Source organism: Haliotis cracherodii, unplaced genomic scaffold (assembly GCF_022045235.1).
Source record: "Haliotis cracherodii isolate W230 unplaced genomic scaffold, xgHalCrac1.p SCAF_7, whole genome shotgun sequence".
NCBI classification, from domain to species: Eukaryota; Metazoa; Mollusca; class Gastropoda; order Lepetellida; family Haliotidae; genus Haliotis; species Haliotis cracherodii.
In genome coordinates, this window is record NW_027266330.1 from 46729626 (window position 1) to 46747855 (window position 18230).

The 18230-nt window shown below is 39.6% G+C and overlaps 2 protein-coding genes across 2 annotated transcripts in view; one reads left to right on the forward strand and one right to left on the reverse strand.

Moving 5' to 3' along the window:
• Positions 1–254: 254 nt before the first annotated feature.
• LOC139448046 (mannose-P-dolichol utilization defect 1 protein-like) lies at positions 255–16310 on the reverse strand. The gene is made up of 5 exons (XM_071229549.1): positions 16194–16310; positions 12732–12797; positions 8979–9111; positions 3455–3659; positions 255–1570 (listed from the first exon to the last, which is right to left on the reverse strand). Exons 1-5 carry the CDS (start codon positions 16297–16299, stop codon positions 1343–1345), a joined length of 738 nt encoding a protein of 245 aa, XP_071085650.1. The 5' UTR covers positions 16300–16310; the 3' UTR covers positions 255–1342.
• Positions 16311–16354: 44 nt separating this feature from the next.
• Positions 16355–18230, forward strand: part of LOC139448375 (D-beta-hydroxybutyrate dehydrogenase-like) — a 33777-nt gene continuing 31901 nt past the window's right edge. The window contains exon 1 of the mRNA XM_071229917.1: positions 16355–16390. The gene's annotated coding sequence lies outside the window, so the exon portion shown is untranslated. The remainder of the gene's footprint in view (positions 16391–18230) is intronic.

Here is an 18230-nt window from a genome sequence, read left to right on the forward strand (position 1 = left end):
ATAGCTCAATACCCTGTAAGTTAACCAGTTGCAAGAACTTAAAAGTGTCAAATCCATAATTTGGAAGTGCTGATATTCACAAAATTAAAAGCACAGATTATAAAATAAAGTATTCAAAACCATTACATATTGACCATGTTGACTAAACATCTGTTTCATGTTGATGTTTTTAGCAATGTATTACCCACAGACAATCTGATACCTGTTAAAGCTGATAGTAACACCAACATGGCCAGATTGGTTGGTTGGTTGGTTTGTTGTTTAACACCGCACTCAGCAATATTCCAGCTATATGACGGCGGTCTGTAAATAATCGAGTCTGGACCAGACAATCCTGTGATTGATATCATGAGCATCGATCCACGCATTTGGGATCAATGACATGCATCAACCAAGTCTAACATGGCCAGCACAACTCTCATCACAATGACCCAAGCCTACACTCAAAACAGCCAGCTCTACAGGAGTGTTGTGTCGGACAGCCATGACTACTGTTCAGTCAAATACCTCTATTAAACACCAGTGACATTAAATGTTCAGACAATAAAACATAACCATCATCCATCTTTTCCATGACTATGGTGCTGGCTCCCTGTTGAAAAGTTTCTCATATTAAGACCTGTTTAAGTGAGTGAGTTGGGTTAAACGCCGCTTTTAACATTATTCCAATTATATCGTGGCTGTCAGCTTAATGTGGGAGGAAAGCCCGAAGTGATGCAGGTCTCAGACGTTTACCACTTCGGTGAAACCCACGAGCATGGGTATGATGCTGACAAACCTTGAAACATAATCGGGGCGAACCGGGATTCGAACCCACAATCATCGGTTTCTGGCGTGCCCAAGGAACGCAACTCTGCACAGCGAATCGTGGCGCCTTAAGCAACTGGGCCACCGTGCTCCCGACCTGTTTAAAACTTCTTATAGTATAATAAAAATAGTTCTATAAAAATATGTAGACTGCTACTATAGAAATTAATATCAACATCATAAATTCACTGTGACCTAACAAAACTTAATGTTGGTATTTTGTAAGGCCAGGCCAATTTAGTTCTCGTGTTATAGAAAAAACACAAATCTAAAATAGAAATGACAAAAAAATTAATTAAACATGCTCTGACAAACTAGAAATATGTTTAAAACCACTTATTTTTTACGGCTTTCTTTCAAGTGTTATTCTTAAGGAAATTAACCTCATATCATCCTTGAAAATTTGTATATCTTTGTTATTTCTTCAGCCTTTTGACATCATCGTACTCATGCCCAAATATTACTTTCCTAAACTTAGAAAACAATGTGTTAAATTTCAGACAAAATACAACTCCTTGGATGTCTAGGACGTCCCCTACTGCATCTTCTGTTTGGGTTTAGCATTCCAGTAGTAGAGTATCTGTGCTAAGATGATCCCGTTAAATAGACTGGACACAACATAGGAGAAGATAACCAGGGCATCCCCTGTCTCTTGAATGGAGGTAAAGATGCGAGCCACCGCGCCCAGGAACAGCAAGGTGACTGTTACAAGCGACAACTGCCCCGTACTGCTGTTACGATAGTTCGCTGACGCTTGTATAATCTGCAACAAAGGTACACGTTATAAGTACACTGGATCTTGGACGTATGAGGCCATTGTAAAATGTTTGTTTGTTTGTTTAACGCCACACTCAGCAATATTCCAGTTACATGACGACAGTCTGTAAATAATCGAGTCTGGATCAGACAATACAGTGATTGATGTCATCAATCAAACCACGCAATTGGGATACAATGACATGCATTAAGCAAGTCAGCGAGCCTGGCCACCCGATCCCGTTTGTCGCCTCGTACGACAAACATGGGTTGCTGAAAACCTTTTCTAACCAGTATCTTCACTGGGCTCATTATAGAATGGCTGATTGTTGTGTAATTAGGAGATAAACATACTGTGTTTTCAATGTAGAGCTACGTTTCCTGTAGATTTAACCACGCTAAATTGAATTTGGAACCGAACGCGCAGCGTGAGGTTTTAAATGTTAAATTTAGCGCGGTTAAATCTACAGGTAACCTAGCACTACATTGAAAACACAGTATGTTTATCTCCATTCTACCATGACTAAATAAAACGCGAACTCTTTGGTGTTAGCAAATATACTGAGTGAAGCGGCATGGGTTGAGTCCAGTGTTTTGAGTGGGTTATCGATCTGAATTACGGAATCACCAAACAAAATATGGTGCTGTATATACTCAAGCAGTTTGTTTACACTGTAATACTTCACTCGAACATATGACAGGCATTGAAAGCATATAAGCACGGCAACTTGGTAAGCTAACATGAGGTGGGCATCCCTAAAGAAAACAAAGCAAGCTTTGCAAGGCTTTTGCTCTACATCGCACGTCACCATTATGACGGCATATTGCTCATTGTGACGCAAAAGATATGACGTCACAGTGATATAAAGAAAAGCACCACAATTCCAAGCTCTTTGTTGTCTATAAAACGTAAATACATTCCCTTTGTAGATTTCTGTCGTGTTTTCTGCACGAAATGTATTGCCACACATCCTTTGAATTTTGTAGTAACTGCATCTGTGCATTTTGTAACTTGTAATTGTAGATATAATTATTTAAATATGCCTACCGACAATGACTGAAAAAAGTACTATTCTGTGAATATCAGCTTCCGCGGTGATGCGGTCGTCAAACCAGCTGTTTCAATCAAAGGGGGTTAATTGTGATTTAATAGCCTCTGATTGGCCAATCAGAATCGAGTAAATTCCAAATTCATGGTAGAATGGTGGTTTTCCTGACCCATGTTTGCTTGTTTGCTTGTATGTTGCACAATACCACACTCAGACAATCCAAAATCTCATAAAAATCAGATCTTAATGCTCACTATCACCAATCAGAAATCGCTTATGAGATTACGAAAGTGAAAGTCTGAATGTGTTTTCTGATCATTCGACCTCAAAAAGGTTAAAAACAGGCATCTAAACAGGCAGGCAGGGAAATCTAAACAGGCAAGTAAAGGAATGTAAACAGGCAAGTAAAGAAATGTAAACAGGCAGACAGGGGAATGTAAACAGGCAAATAAAGGAATGTAAAAATGCAGACAGGGGAATATAAACAGGCAAGTAAAGGAATGTAAACAGGCAAGTAAAGGAATGTAAACAGGCAAGTAAAGGAATATAAACAGGCAAGTAAAGGAATGTAAACAGGCAAGTAAATAAATGAAAACAGGCAGGGGAATATAAACAGGCAAGTAAAGGAATGTAAACAGGCAAGTAAAGGAATGCAAACAGGCAAGTAAAGGAATGTAAATAGGCAAGTAAAGGAATGTAAACAGGCAAGTAAAGGAATGTAAACAGGCAGACAGGGGAATGTAAACAAGCAAGTAAAGCAATGGAATCCACATTTCTGTCAGTGATGTGTTTTTATCTTCCCCCAATATTACTATAAATAATGAACTGTTAACTATCATCACCTTGCTAATGGCAATAACAAGGGAGTTGCCAGCTTGCAGCATTGACAGTAACGACATTGGCGCCATGGGAGACAGGAGGAACATCATGCTGAAGGAGTACACCGTGACGTAGATGATCGCCATCGGTGTATTGCCGCTGTAGAATAGTACTAGCATGGCAATAAGCACCGTCTGGAACGCCAGGAACACCGCCTCCCCATAGGCACTGGAACAGATAGAACATCAGCATATGAGAATCAGCATGTCACATGTGATCGGGGGAGAGACACACTTTGTTTGATGTTTACAACTGCAATATTTGATCTAAACAATGCCAGCTTGTATCAAATGATTGATATTATGACCAACGTCCCATGCCATCAGGGTGCAATGGGACTGAATAAACCAGGCCATGCTGAGCATCCAACCCATTTAGTCACCTATTACCACAAGCAATTTGTACTTTTTAAAAAACAATTAAAAAAATCAAAGTTGTTGAGCCATTGAGTATACTTTACACTACCAAGCATGTGGACATTCAATCAGGTTGGTTGGTTGGTTTGATGTTTAAACGCCGCACTCAGCAATATTCCAGCTATATGACGCGGTCTGTAAATAATCGAGTCTGGACCAGACAATCCAGTGATTGATATCATGAGCATCAATCCACACAATTGGGATCAATGACATGTATCAACCAAGTCAGCGAGCCTGACCACCCGATCATGTTAGGCACCTCTTACGGCAAGCATCGTCGCCTTTTACGGCCAGCATGGGTTGCTGAAGACCTATTCTACCCCGGATCTTCACGGGTCACATTCAATCAGGAGTTACATAGAACAAGCATACTGGATCTTGGGCATGTATGGCCATTGTAGAATGGCTGATTGTCGTGTAATGGTGGCTTTCCTCACCCATGTTTGTTTGTTTGTATGTTGTTCAATACCACACTCAGCAATATTCCAGCCACATGGCCTGTAAATAATCCAGTCTGAGCCAGACAATATACAATCTCATTAAACCTACTGTGTTTTGTAATTTGATGTTGTCCCACTGCAGCTTAGACACCTCTTGTTTAAAATTTAATTATTAAATCCATTTTCAAAACACAGGAGGTATATTTCCTTTCTACCATGACGGCAAGTATGGTTTCAAACTGGTACTCTTTTTGAACGAGTATTTACACATGGGGACACTGGTCAGCAATCTTAGAACGTTCCAAATAGGGGTCGCAGGTAGTGATAAATGTAACAACTATTACTCAAGTTGAAGACTATTTACTTTGATTCTTCACTTATTCAAAATAATGGTTACAAAATACATAGTTTTCTAAAAAGAATTGATAACATAACCCTCCATAGAAATATATTTATTTTCATCGAAACCTGTTTGCACTGCTTGGACTCAACCATGTCGTTTCATGGAAATCAACGTGACACAACATTTCTTGGAAATCAACGTGACACAACATTTCTTGGAAATCAACGTGACACATCATTTCTTGGAAATCAAGGCAACAAGTCATCTTGTTGGAAATGAACATGACATGTCTCAGTGTTTAGGTGACAAGTGTAGAAATAGTGACAAAAATGCTGAATGAATATATCTTGTGAAGTTTACACAAATACGCAGCTTCTTTGGAGCTCAGTCAACATCTGACTTTTTGAAAGTGATGGAATGCAGCAACAGAAATTAGCTGCTGTGCTACACAGTCATTGTCTCTCTGTAGTTAAGAAACAAGAGTTTGCCACTAACGTGGCTATATCCCCCGCCCCTGTTGCAGAATTTATGACATACTTAATCTAAACAAAATATTGAACAGTTTTTGAGTTATGCTCCGGAAACAAACTCTACCCTCACAGAACATGTCCATCTTGTTGCCATGGAAACATAAAAAATAAAAATTTCTAAAATTTCTAAATAGCAAAAGGCACCAGTCCAGCATGTACTTGACAGACCTGCAAAGTTTGATGAAAAAACGGTTTCTGAGTTATGCTCCGGAAACGAAACGTGACGGATGGACGGACGGACGGACGGAGCCCGTTTCTATATCCTCCGCCAACTTTGTTGGACGGGGGATAATAAACAACTCAAGTCATGGTTTAACTACAATAAAACACGGCAGGGAGAATAAACCATGAGGGGTGCACCCCCCAGTGGTATATTCTCCCTGAAGTGTTTTATTGTACAATAAACAATGACCACGAGTCATTTATTTCTTATATGATAATCATGATAATGAGATATCAATATTACTCACTCTTTAAGGATGTTAGCAAAGAGAAGACGCTTCATAAAATATAACCTTTATTTAATTAATGATGACCCCCTTGAATAGAAATCACCCGCAGCAATGTCTAATGATGAATGATAAATTTGGTCTTTTTGAGCATATCCTCACAATTTTCACATCAATTATCTGTACCTTTTCTCCCAATACCGATTGTCATATATCTCCCTCTTATGGTAGCGATTGTTCAGCCATTGCTGTTTTCTACGTTACCAAGCTACATCTATGGGGAACAACTCACAAGACACTTCCTTCTAAAAAATAACTACTTCCAAATTATGATATCATCAAGTTGCGAGTTTGAATCTGCAGAATTGACATTGACACAATGATTTATCATAAAATAAACCACGCTTCATTCAAGTCATGTGATAGGTTTCATTTCAATGATTAATCACTTGCATATATCATGATAGATTTGCAACGCTTGCTAGATTTTGTATTTCGATGGCATGGAAACATCGTGAAGGTAGGGGAGATAGTGTTAGAACTGTGTGTTTCACATAATAATAATCTGTTGAGTTCAGCTAACAGTCAACTTCCGGAGGCAAGAGTGTTAACTGACTTTAAAAGTCCAGTTTCCACCCTTGCCGAACTAGGCTGGAATTCCTGGGCTCGATCGTAGCGCCACCAGTGGCTATTACCAGTTATGTCCCTTCTATGCCTCTCCTATGGACCAATCACATTCCACCTCTCGTATCAATTGCATTTGCTTCAAACAAAACTGCGTCGCCCAGTCAAGACGATCTGATCGATAATCAAGAGCTATATATTGTGATAAAACGGGTCTTACATCGTGAAGTGCATCAAATCACGTGAGCACCTTGATAAAAAACATGAAAAGATTTACAAAATATATGTTGACAACAAGTTAGCGTTGCACATGCTTTGCAAATACTGCGATCGATCGAAATCTGCATGACAGTTTACGTACCAGATTTTGATTTCGGAGCGCAAAATGTAACTCCATAATACCAGCCTAGTTCGGCAAGGGTGGAAACTGTACTTTTATAGTCAGTTAACTCTCTTGCCTCGGGAAGATGGCTAACAGTCAATTGACATCAACATGATCAAGAACATAAACATTACATTTTTAGACATGTCAGATATGGGTTTGATCTGTGTCGAGGTTGCATCTGTTTATTAGCAAAGAGCACAAGTATTCCTTGATGGGCTCACTTACTCTAAGAATCGAACCAGAGGCCAGACCACACACTTGAGAAGTTATTGGCTTTTGTGAAAATGTTGGTTGGTTAGTTGGTTGGTTTGTTGTTTAACGCCGCACTCAGCAGTATTCCAGCTATATGACGGCGGTCTGTAAATAATCGAGTCTGGACCAGACGATCCAGTGATTGATGTCATGAGCATCGATCCATGCAATTGGGATCGATGACATGCATCTAACAACGCGTGTGGGTCCGGCGTTGATTAATGAACAATTTGCATACTCATATATGCAAGGGACCGACATATGGTTCTCAGTAGGAAGTGACAACTTGGAGACGATGGCTTGTGGTATATACAGTTCTACATTATACATGTTGATATATACATACAAAACACACTGTGTGCCTGGTCAGCACATAGTGGTAGTGGTTGTTGTCTAGGTGCCCCGGAGCACCCAGCCTAACCCTAGCTAGGCTAAGGGTAAGACCTTTCTTTTTTCTTTTTCTCTGGACCAAGGCTTATATAGCCAAGGTCACCTGACATTTAGTAAATAATAAATATATATATAAACAGTAATTCATCAGTAGGATGGCAGACAGTCGATGTACACAAAGATGGGGATTAACAATTAGGATTAGCATCTTATAAATAACAGCAACTACCGGTAAGTGTTTCAAGGCATATAGATGTCATGGCTCCAGGGTAATGAGCCTTTGCAATTAAATGTTCTTCAGACAATGGGTGTTGTAAATCAGTCGCTATGACACATCAACCAAGTCAGCGAGCCTGAACACCCGATCCCGTTAGTCGCCTTTTACGACAAACATAGTCACCTTTTACAGCAAGCATGGGTTGCTGAAGACCTATTCTACCCCGGACCTTCACGGGTCTTGTGATAATGTAATGAATACTTCAAAAAGTGTTATTTCTGGTATGATTTGATGATTAAAAGTACATAACCTATCCAGAACATTCCTCAAAATGTGTGTTTTCTGGACTGTTCCGCTTTAATGAAAGGTAAACAGGTAACTATTGCTTGACTAACAGAAACCAGACTTGACTAATCCTGGTTGAAGCTGTCTGACAAATGGGATGTCTGACAATTGGGAGGTTACCCAGATATGGGGTGTTATTGAGTGTTCAACCATGACATTGAAGAATGTTTTATTCTGTTTGGTTAAAATGAGGTTTCAAATTTCCACCTCTAACTTAAGCCTTTTCACACATAAACCATGTGTATGAATACATCAACAGCCCACATATCATTCAATAACATAATGGCTGTCAGAATATTATCAGATGTTTTTGCAATGATTTTGACGTTTCGTTAGGAACCAACAGCCCAGACTGGATGTTTCAAAAGTGAAATATTCCATGCAACAAATACTCAATAATAACTGCAAATCTAAAAACAAATAACGCTTATTGACATCGTTGAAAACATTTTGGTGCTTTTCTGACTAAAACACCTGTGCAACATGATTCAATGTCATGTCAATGGAAAACGGAATATGTTTTCATGACAACAAAACTCGCTTCATAAGCAGAAAGCAGAGAAAGACCATCTTCAAAGGTTTTTTACAATAAATATTAATCAAACAAAATATTTTATGGATGTGCTATTCATTTCATCCAAACGCCAAACACCACAGGTTTTCTCAATGACAAAGTTATTTTTTACTAATCGGATTGTGGCACACAATCATTCAGCAGTCACTTGAACTGTCAATGCAATAAACTAATTCATGCAAATTTGGTCACACCGCCGGAACTACTTTTAGTTAGCTCCCTACAGCTCTCTCCATCCATGTGATGCCTACTTCCTACTATAGTGAGTGAGTGAGTATGGTTTTAAGCCACTTTTAGCATTATTCCAGCTATATCATGGTAGGGGACATCAGAAATGGGCTTCACACATTGTACCCACGCGGGAAATCAAAACCCGGGTCTTCGGCATGACAAGCAAACGCTTTAACCACTAGGCCACGCCAGTGGCACCCTACTATGTATAATGACTTATCCAAATGGAAATCAATGATTTACATGACGAGAAACCTATGCATGTATTCACTTGACCTCGTAATTTACCTGAATGGAAATTTCAGTGCATATCCGTATGCCCAGGTTGACGATATGGCGACTATCTCACATGTGATGGCATACAGGTTGATGCCCTCCCCACTCCGGGCGCCCAGAATCTTCACCACCTGAGGCACCTTGACTGAAAAAAATAAGATTTATTTTACACCTAGAATATTATGTTTTCTCTTACTTCTATCTTAAAGGCACCATTATTTCAATTATCTACAAACAAGTGATTCAAATATGACTAAGAATAATGGGTTGAACTGTGAAACATCTTCTTCTAGAGTGAGTGAGTGAGTGAGTGAGTGAGTGAGCCAGCCAGCCAGCCAGTCAGTCAGTCAGTTCTATCACAGCTTGGAATATGAGAAAACCCCAAAGTAGTTGTTGGTTTGTTGTTTAACGCCGCACTCAGCAATATTCCAGCTATATGACAGCGGTCTGTAAATAATTTTAAAGCATTGATCTACGCTTTTGGGATACGATAACATACATCAACCAAGTCAGCGAGACTGACCACCTGATCCCTTTAGTCGAATAGTCGCCTTTTACACACAAGTGTGTATTATACGTGAATAAATAAGTCTTGAGTACATTGATCAATCGGAAGGGATGCTAATTGGGCTTGTTCACTAGCCAATATATTAGCAAATATAGCCATGGGTGGTTATTACGTCAAATACGGTAATTTGGTAATGGTGATTTCATTGGGCGCATATTTAATTAATATTGCAGATGCTCCGCTTATCCAGGGATAAAACACTGTGTTCATTTCCACCATTGGCACAAAGGTTTGGGAAAAAAATATGTCAACCATATGAGTGAGTGAGTATGGTTTTACGCCACTTTTAGCAATATTCCAGTAATATCACGGCGGGGGACACCAGATATGGGTTTCACATATTGTACCCATGTCAGGAATCAAACCCTGGTCTTTGGCATGATGAGCGAACACTTTAACCACAAGGCTACCCGACCGCCCCTTCAACCATATGATTTGAAATAATGTGGTCTTTGAACTGAAACCAATGTGTGAGGGACAATGGAGGGATATTAAATTGGGTTAAAATGGGAATCACACATCAATGAATATTTCTGATGAATCATTCCGAGTCTGATATACAGTCAAACCCCTTTATCTTGAACCTAGTGGGATGGTATTGTTACTTCGAGATATTGGTCGAATCAAGACAAGGCATGAACATCCACACAGATCAAGAAACAGCGAGGCAGTCAGGACCCGAGAATAGGGTCGAGATATCGGTACATTCGAGATAGTGTTCAGCTTCAAAGGGGAACTTTCTCTAACTTTCCTTCAAAACAATTCAAAGTTTAAACACCAGAAAAAAATTAATGTACTCCACCAGTGATACAACTTCAAAGAATTTTGATGCAATGGTCGATGAAATTGTATCTGAAATTATTGTTTTATCAGGAATAATATATTCCAATATCGTGTTACCTTAGTTGCAGCTTTTACTATATATATTTAAAATCATAAGAACCACAAGTGTAGCATTTTGGTACTGGTGATTGCTGTTGCGGGATATTTTTACGTATGGAACAATTTGAGCAGTCACCCTTGGGATTTCCCGTGCTACAGGTATTTCGATTGCGAAAACGTTATGTTGACATATATTAGCCAAATTGCCACAAATATGACTTTTAACGAGTCAAAGTATGGCATATTAAAATACATGTATCCTTTCTCTAGCAACTAAAGTTCGTTTCAATGTGTCAAAAGCGGTAATCTGACCATGGTTGCTGTATCTCTTCACACACGATTTCACATAACTTATTGAAAACAATATTAAATGAAATTCTAAATAAAATTAATAAATCATATTACAAACACAAGACCACATATACAATGAACACGTTTTAATAACAAGATAGTATAATAATGGTATTGAATTGCCTACTTCAGTTCGGATTTGCCGACAGGTATTTTCGGCGTTATGTGCTTGCGGTGATCAGCTGATAATGTTTTTTGAGATGGGGGAAAAACATCTGTCGGTGTAAAACCTGAGCTTATTAAAAATGAGATTTGCGTTCCGTATCATGGCATATTGATAAATGGGCCCATGTTATCGTAAATCGTGTCGTGAGTCAAGTATCGCGATGCATCGGAATATCGTTTCACCCTTAGCATTTAGTCTGAAAATGAACCGACCTGAACCCTGAAAACAAAAATATAATCATGAAACCAATATATGTACAAAGCAGTGAGACAGTAGGACTGGGACGGGTATCTAGGTACTCAGTAGGGCTGGGACAGGTATCTAGGTACTCAGTAGGGCTGGGACGGGTAACTTGGGTACTCAGTAGGGCTGGGACGGGTAACTTGGGTTCTCAGTAGGGCTGGGACTGGTAACTTGGGTACTCAGTAGGGCTGGGACTGGTAACTTGGGTTCTCAGTAGGGCTGGGACTGGTAACTTGGGTACTCAGTAGGGCTGGGACTGGTAACTTGGGTTCTCAGTAGGGCTGGGACTGGTAACTTGGGTACTCAGTAGGGCTGGGACTGGTAACTTGGGTACTCAGTAGGGCTGGGACTGGTAACTTGGGTTCTCAGTAGGGCTGGGACGGGTAACTTGGGTACTCAGTAGGGCTAGGACTGGTAACTTGGGTTCTCAGTAGGGCTGGGACTGGTAACTTGGGTACTCAGTAGGGCTGGGACTGGTAACTTGGGTACTCAGTAGGGCTGGGACTGGTAACTTGGGTTCTCAGTAGGGCTGGGACTGGTAACTTGGGTACTCAGTAGGGCTGGGACTGGTAACTTGGGTACCCAGTAGGGCTGGGACTGGTAACTTGGGTACTCAGTAGGGCTGGGACTGGTAACTTGGGTACTCAGTAGGGCTGGGACTGGTAACTTGGGTACTCAGTAGGGCTGGGACAGGTAACTTGGGTTCTCAGTAGGGCTGGGACTGGTAACTTGGGTTCTCAGTAGGGCTGGGACTGGTACCTTGGGTACTCAGTAGGGCTGGGACGGGTAACTTGGGTACTCAGTAGGGCTGGGACTGGTAACTTGGGTACCCACAGGACTACCAAGACCTATGGTTAGTCACATGATATATTGTGTAGTTACCATAACAGTCAAACTCCATGGTTACACAAGTCACTAAATGTTCGCATTCCTTCTGACTTTTATATGTTTCAATACCGATACAGCTTCTGTCACCTCCATTCTATGCATGATCAGATCATTTTATGAATGTATCTACATAGTTTTTGCCAGGGCAAATCTCATTTGGATAATTTGTATCCAACTTGAGACCTACATTAGGGACACGGGTAGTGTCGGGTGATAGGGTAAATTCAGACTCGTCCCAGCCCTATTGCGTACATCGTTAAGACTATTGCCTAGCAATAAACTGATTGACTTGAGCAGGGAGGAATCGGTACAGCATGTGTGATCCTGAATTCCTGTTTGGCAGTGACAAGAGTGAGTTTATTTTGACGCCGCTTTCAACAGTATGTTTCGATTCAAACAAGGGACTCTCCATCTCCAATACACATTAGGCATCACATGTTTCGATTCAAACAAGGGACTCTCCATCTCCAATACACATTAGGCATCACATGTTTCGATTCAAACAAGGGACTCTCCATCTCCAATACACATTAGGCATCACATACACTCTGTATTATATTTGCTGTTGGTACTGTGGTCCCCCAGGGACCCCAATATTTAGAACAAAGTTTCCTCTGGGCCTAACAGACCAAGACGAATCCCTGTACATCCAAGTAGAATGTCTCACCTATTAATGATCCAACGATGATGGCAAACCCAAGACCTTTACTTATAACAATCTTCAAACAGGTTGCTGGAAAAGAGACAGAAAAGCATATCATGTTAGGAATTGATCAGAACCATTTGTTATATCAGATTTGCTTTGAAAAATTAACTTGGCAACCAATAATAATTTAACATGAATAATAATTACTGATTGAGAGAACATCTTAAATTGACATTCTAAAAGTATTTTTACTTATGTACTCCATATAATCATGGCTTGTCACCTAAATTGCCCTTGCCCCAATTGTTTTCGATCTTTAAGCGCTGTCAGGAAACGACTTTTCAACACAATTATTTTTTCACCGGATTCTTTCTGTTTACACCTTGATGTGCACATGGTCACATGACCAAAGAGATTAACCCTGTCGGCAATCTGAAAAGGCAAGTATGTCATCGGTGGGATGACTCCAGGCCCTGCTACATACTCCCCTGTCAACAGAAGGCACGTCCCAGGCTGCAGGGGGAGGTACTCAGTGATTATGACACAAAAAGCTGTGTATAGGTCAATCGCGTGGACCCCAGAAATGTAATAAGTCAGTGGCAAAGGTCAATAAGTAAAATCAACAAAAGTGGTGGATAAACCATAACAGCAAATCAATGCAATACCATTCGTGATGAATTCACATACGTCGGTGTAGGAACTTTCTGGTATTAGAATATTAATAAATACTGTCTGGTCTTGTCTAGTTTGCCTTGATAATCCACAGATATGGCAGAAACTATGTTTGTGGAGGGTCACACTAGGTATGGGTAGTAAGCACTAGACAGGAAGACATCACAAATGACTGTTGTGTTATGTATTAATCGGTGATAGAAACTAACAGTTTTAGTACACTAATCCTTATAATGATAACATATAGCAAAACCCTTAAAAAGAGCCAATGTCTAGTAGTCCTTTTGATACCTATTCTATTGGGGAGTTTGCCAAGGACTAAAGAAATAGTGCCAATTTCGAACACAGTATATTAATGCACCACAGTGATCATGAGAATAGACAAAATATGCAGCAATTAGATGCAAAAAACAGATTACCCCACTCGTCTCTGTCCGATACCATTTATCTTACAACTTGTTTCAAAACGTATCTATCCAACTTTCACCATCTTCCCGAGACAAGTGACAATAAAAGTCCAGTTTCCACCCTTGCCGAACTAGGCTGGTATTATGGAGTTACATTTTGGCTGTGCTAACGAGTCTATGCATAGTCCAATCAAAATCACCAATTGAAATCGAAATCCGGTTCGTAAACTGTCGTGCTGATTTCGATCGATTGCAGGATTTGCAAAGCATGTGCACCGCCAACTCGTTGTTAACAGATATTTTCCAAATCTTTTCATGATTTTAATCAAGGTGCTCACGTGATTTGATGTACTTTGCGATGTGAGACCCGTTTTACACAACATAGATCTTGATTATCGATCAGATCATCTTGACTGGGTGCTGCCATTCAGTTTGAATCAAATGCAAGTGATACGAGAGGTGGAATCTGATTGGTCAATGGGAGAGGTTTAGAAGGGACATAACTCATAATAACCACTGGTGGTGCTACAATCCAGCCCGGGAATTCCAGCCTAGTTCGGCAAGGGTGGAAACTGGACTTTTAAAGTCTGTTAACTCTCTTGCCTCGGGGAGATGACTTTCACTCGTCAGATACCTTTTGGAACAACTTGTTCTCTACGTATTTTGTATTGTTTGTTGTTTAAAGCCACACCCAGCAATATTCCAGCTATATGACGGCGGTCTGTATATAATCCCGTCAGAACCAGACAATCCAGTGATTGACATCACGAGCATCGATCCACACAATTGGAATACAATGACAGGCATCAACCAAGTCAGCGAGCCTGACAACCCGATCCCGTCAGTCGCCTCTTACGACAAGCACAGTCGCCTTTTACGGCAACCAAGGGTTGCTGAAGACCCATTCTACCCAGGATCTCCTAGGGCGTGTTCTCTATGTATCACACATGGAGGATATTATTATCTAAATCTTATGAACACTAATTCTGCTGAAGACCCATAGAATATCTTTGACACTTATTTTTTTTAATCAAGGAGCCAATGGCTTAGGCAAAGACTTATAGATCTATATGTCTTTGGCTTAGGATAGATTTGTGGGGTAACCTTCCCTAACCCTAGACTAACATCTAGTCTCTCAAATGAACACATTTTACAGGAACAGTTGTTAATATAGAATACTAAACGAGCTCCCGTGTAATACCAATTTTATGAAACGAGTGAATAGTTCTGGTATCTGACGAGCGAAAGCGAGTCAGATACCACAACTATTCACGAGTTTCATAAAATTGGTTTTACACGAGAGCGAGTTTAGTATTTTATTTATTACTTGTCATTTATAATGTTTTTAGAATTATACTGTTGAGTGTAAATAGGCTGACACCTACACGATCCTAATGGCATAATCCAATTGAGTTTAACAGAATAATACTTCAAACACGTCAAAAGTTGAAACGTATGAATTTAATATCATACAATGGTCCACCTTTAGGATTCAGGCGTTCGTCCCACAAACGTATCGTAGCACTAAGGCTATCACAACTCACATAATTTAACTTAGACCAACGACTGTCGTCATGCTACAGCATGATCGCCTTGTGGAACGGGGCCTTGCACCTCAAAGTTTACATTGACGTCACAATACCCGATGACGTAATTTGTGGAATTTTGTTGCACGATCCATCGGCGAAACAATGCCATGTGACGTCAGCCTAGCATCAAGGTTGCTGGGGTCATCGAGTGTGCATAAGCTCCTCCCAGTGATCTATCATCTCCACATATAATGTCGTTGAATACGCCAGGGGATGTTGAGAGCTTTCAATATTTGTTCATGAAACGTGTTCCGAGAGTACATAAGCACGCGTTTTGGTATTACACAATGTGTAATAAAGCTGTATGTTTATTAAACGGGTGATCTCTTCACGGGCAAGTAATAAAATTAGTTATAAAATATAACAAAAAGCAGCCAAGGGACTTTCTTCAACTTCAGATTCTATATTTCACCCATTCTGCCTCTCAGCCCCTTTACTATTTGACGAATCAAATACGATTAGTAATAACACCTGTTCTTTTGTGAGCGTATTGTGTCCTATAATCTGCTTGTATGTCTAGCAGAACAATTAACAAGGCTCAGAATAAGAAATAAGAAATATCCATGGCTTGATCTCAATTTCATTTGCAAAACGTACATCACAAAATGTGGTTTCATACGTGAAAAGTCTGACCGAGATATTTTCAAATTATATTTAAAGTAATAACATGGTTTCTAGTCATGAATAGCGTGCTATTTGCACTTTGAACATTCTGATTCAATGGGTGCTGATTGACACGTTGAAATGTGTTCCGTGGCGATCGACGCATTACACAGGGAAGATGTGACACCATTCGTTTAGGATGAGAAACGTACCATCGAAAAAGTCAAAGTCGATGAAGAATTTGTCGAAGCATGGCTGTGGTACAATAAGTTGAACCCAACTGACAAGAAACGTCGGAATGATGCTAGAGTTCACCATTTTCAAAGCAGACCACTATTCCGGAAATGAGCTGAGAGTTGTCCGCCCCTTCGAAAGAGTTAGCTTTTCTTACTTGACCTACTTTCAGCAGGTAGGTCCATTCAGATTTACATTTACATATTTTGCGATGTTAGGTACATGTGAACAATTCATAAATTTTGCCCATGTACACTGTCAGTATGTATTCACGGGTATTGGACATGGGAAGTAAAAGTGTGCTAAAGCGTGGAGTAGAACATCTGGTGTTTCTTCCACAGGCTAGGGATTATATACGTACGCTTCAAACAACACCATTTCTATTTATTGTTTGATTGGCATTACTTAGAAGTTGACGGATGACAAAGTAGACACAATTTATGGATAAAAACTTCTTCAATACTGTGAAGGCGACATTTCGGTATAGATCCTTATACCGTTGTCAAGCAAAACTGAATGAGGAACATTGTACAGAATATTATTGTAGGTGGAGGATTATCAGTAACAACAATTGCATACATGAGTGTAGACTAAAATCTAGTCTCTGAAATGAACATATCGTACATAAAAAAACAGTTGTTCAGTTATCTTAATAAAAAATATAATAAAAAGGAGCCCAGTGACTCTCTTCATTTTCAGATACTGCAGTGAGCTAGACTTGCCAAACATTATAGACTTGCATGGGCTGTATTTGATATATATTTGTATCAGGGTCTGTAAGACAGACTAACATGAGTGGGATAACATGCATAAGTGTTGACAACCGAAGGATAATACTGTCACCACACGATGGACAGAGAACACATAGGTAGAAGCCAATAGGGACATGAAGCCAAGTAAAGAGGATAAGTTTTGTGTAGGTGTAGTGATTATTGCTTAATGAGTTCATGTGAGACGGATGGGATGAAATAGCCTTTATCTCTGTTGATTGATGGCTTGTGGCGGCGAATGTGGACTGCTTCTGTTAGTTTTCTTTTAGAGAAATCATAAAGGTTCAATTAAAATGGGAACTTTTCAAATCCAGGGCATTTTTTTATATAATGAGACGACATGGTAATGGTAAATGTGCACTGAAAATAAAACAAGTTCTTATTTTACTCCTACATAGTAGTTTTCCATTTTAACCTTTATCTCATTATTTTTACACCCAGGATCTCTTCATTTATCAAGATAGTGCCATATATCCTCTCCCAAAAATACTGGCAGAAGATAACTGGGTCTTTTGGGTCATATGGTTTCTTGTTTTCGGGGGTACATATAATAATTTCTTTTAGCATCATATTCCTTTATGACATGGGACCACATCTTCCCGAGTCAGGGGAGTTAACGGACTTGAAAAGTCCAGGGGAAACTGGACTTTTAAAGTCAGTTAACTCCCTTGTTTCTCTCGGTAAACACCGACATTGTATTTGCAGTTCGAAAATAAAAGCCCGTAATCACGGTTATGTTACGTTATATTAAGTTTATATTACCTGTTTTTTTAATTCGATTGGTACAAGGGCATAATCGAAAAGGAAAATAAATTCACTAAACGTGAATCGTCGAGCACAAATAAATAAACTTAACAAAAAAGTGTTAGGGATCATGAATATTTTGTGGATATGTTTTAACATTGTGAGCTCAGTCTTACGATAAAAAATATCCCCCCAAAATATTCATGGTCCCTAACCTTTTTTGTTCAGTATACTTGATTCAACATGCAGCCATGTTTTCCTAATACGTTAAAAGACGATTAGATTTTCTAGTACCGCGATTTATGCAATCGACCGATATTTCATTTGAACCATCATTTGGAAAAAAACCCACAAAAAACACATTTTGTTTACACACTTCAAATCATAATTTCTTAGAAGCAAGACTTCAAAAAGTATACATTGTGTTCTTATAATGAGGCTCGAGGGGCAGAATTGGATGGAATCAGTAAGAAAATACAATGTCAATTAAGGGTTCGAATC

Excerpts from the sequence above, each read along its gene's own strand:
- LOC139448046 (XM_071229549.1), bottom strand. The coding sequence starts at position 16,299 with ATGGTGAACTCTAGCATCATTCCGACGTTTCTTGTCAGTTGGGTTCAA. Across the intron at positions 3,660-8,978 it reads GCACTGAAATTTCCATTCAG|TGCCTATGGGGAGGCGGTGT; the intron begins GTAAATTACGAG and ends TATCTGTTCCAG. Across the intron at positions 1,571-3,454 it reads TTGTTATTGCCATTAGCAAG|ATTATACAAGCGTCAGCGAA; the intron begins GTGATGATAGTT and ends CCTTTGTTGCAG.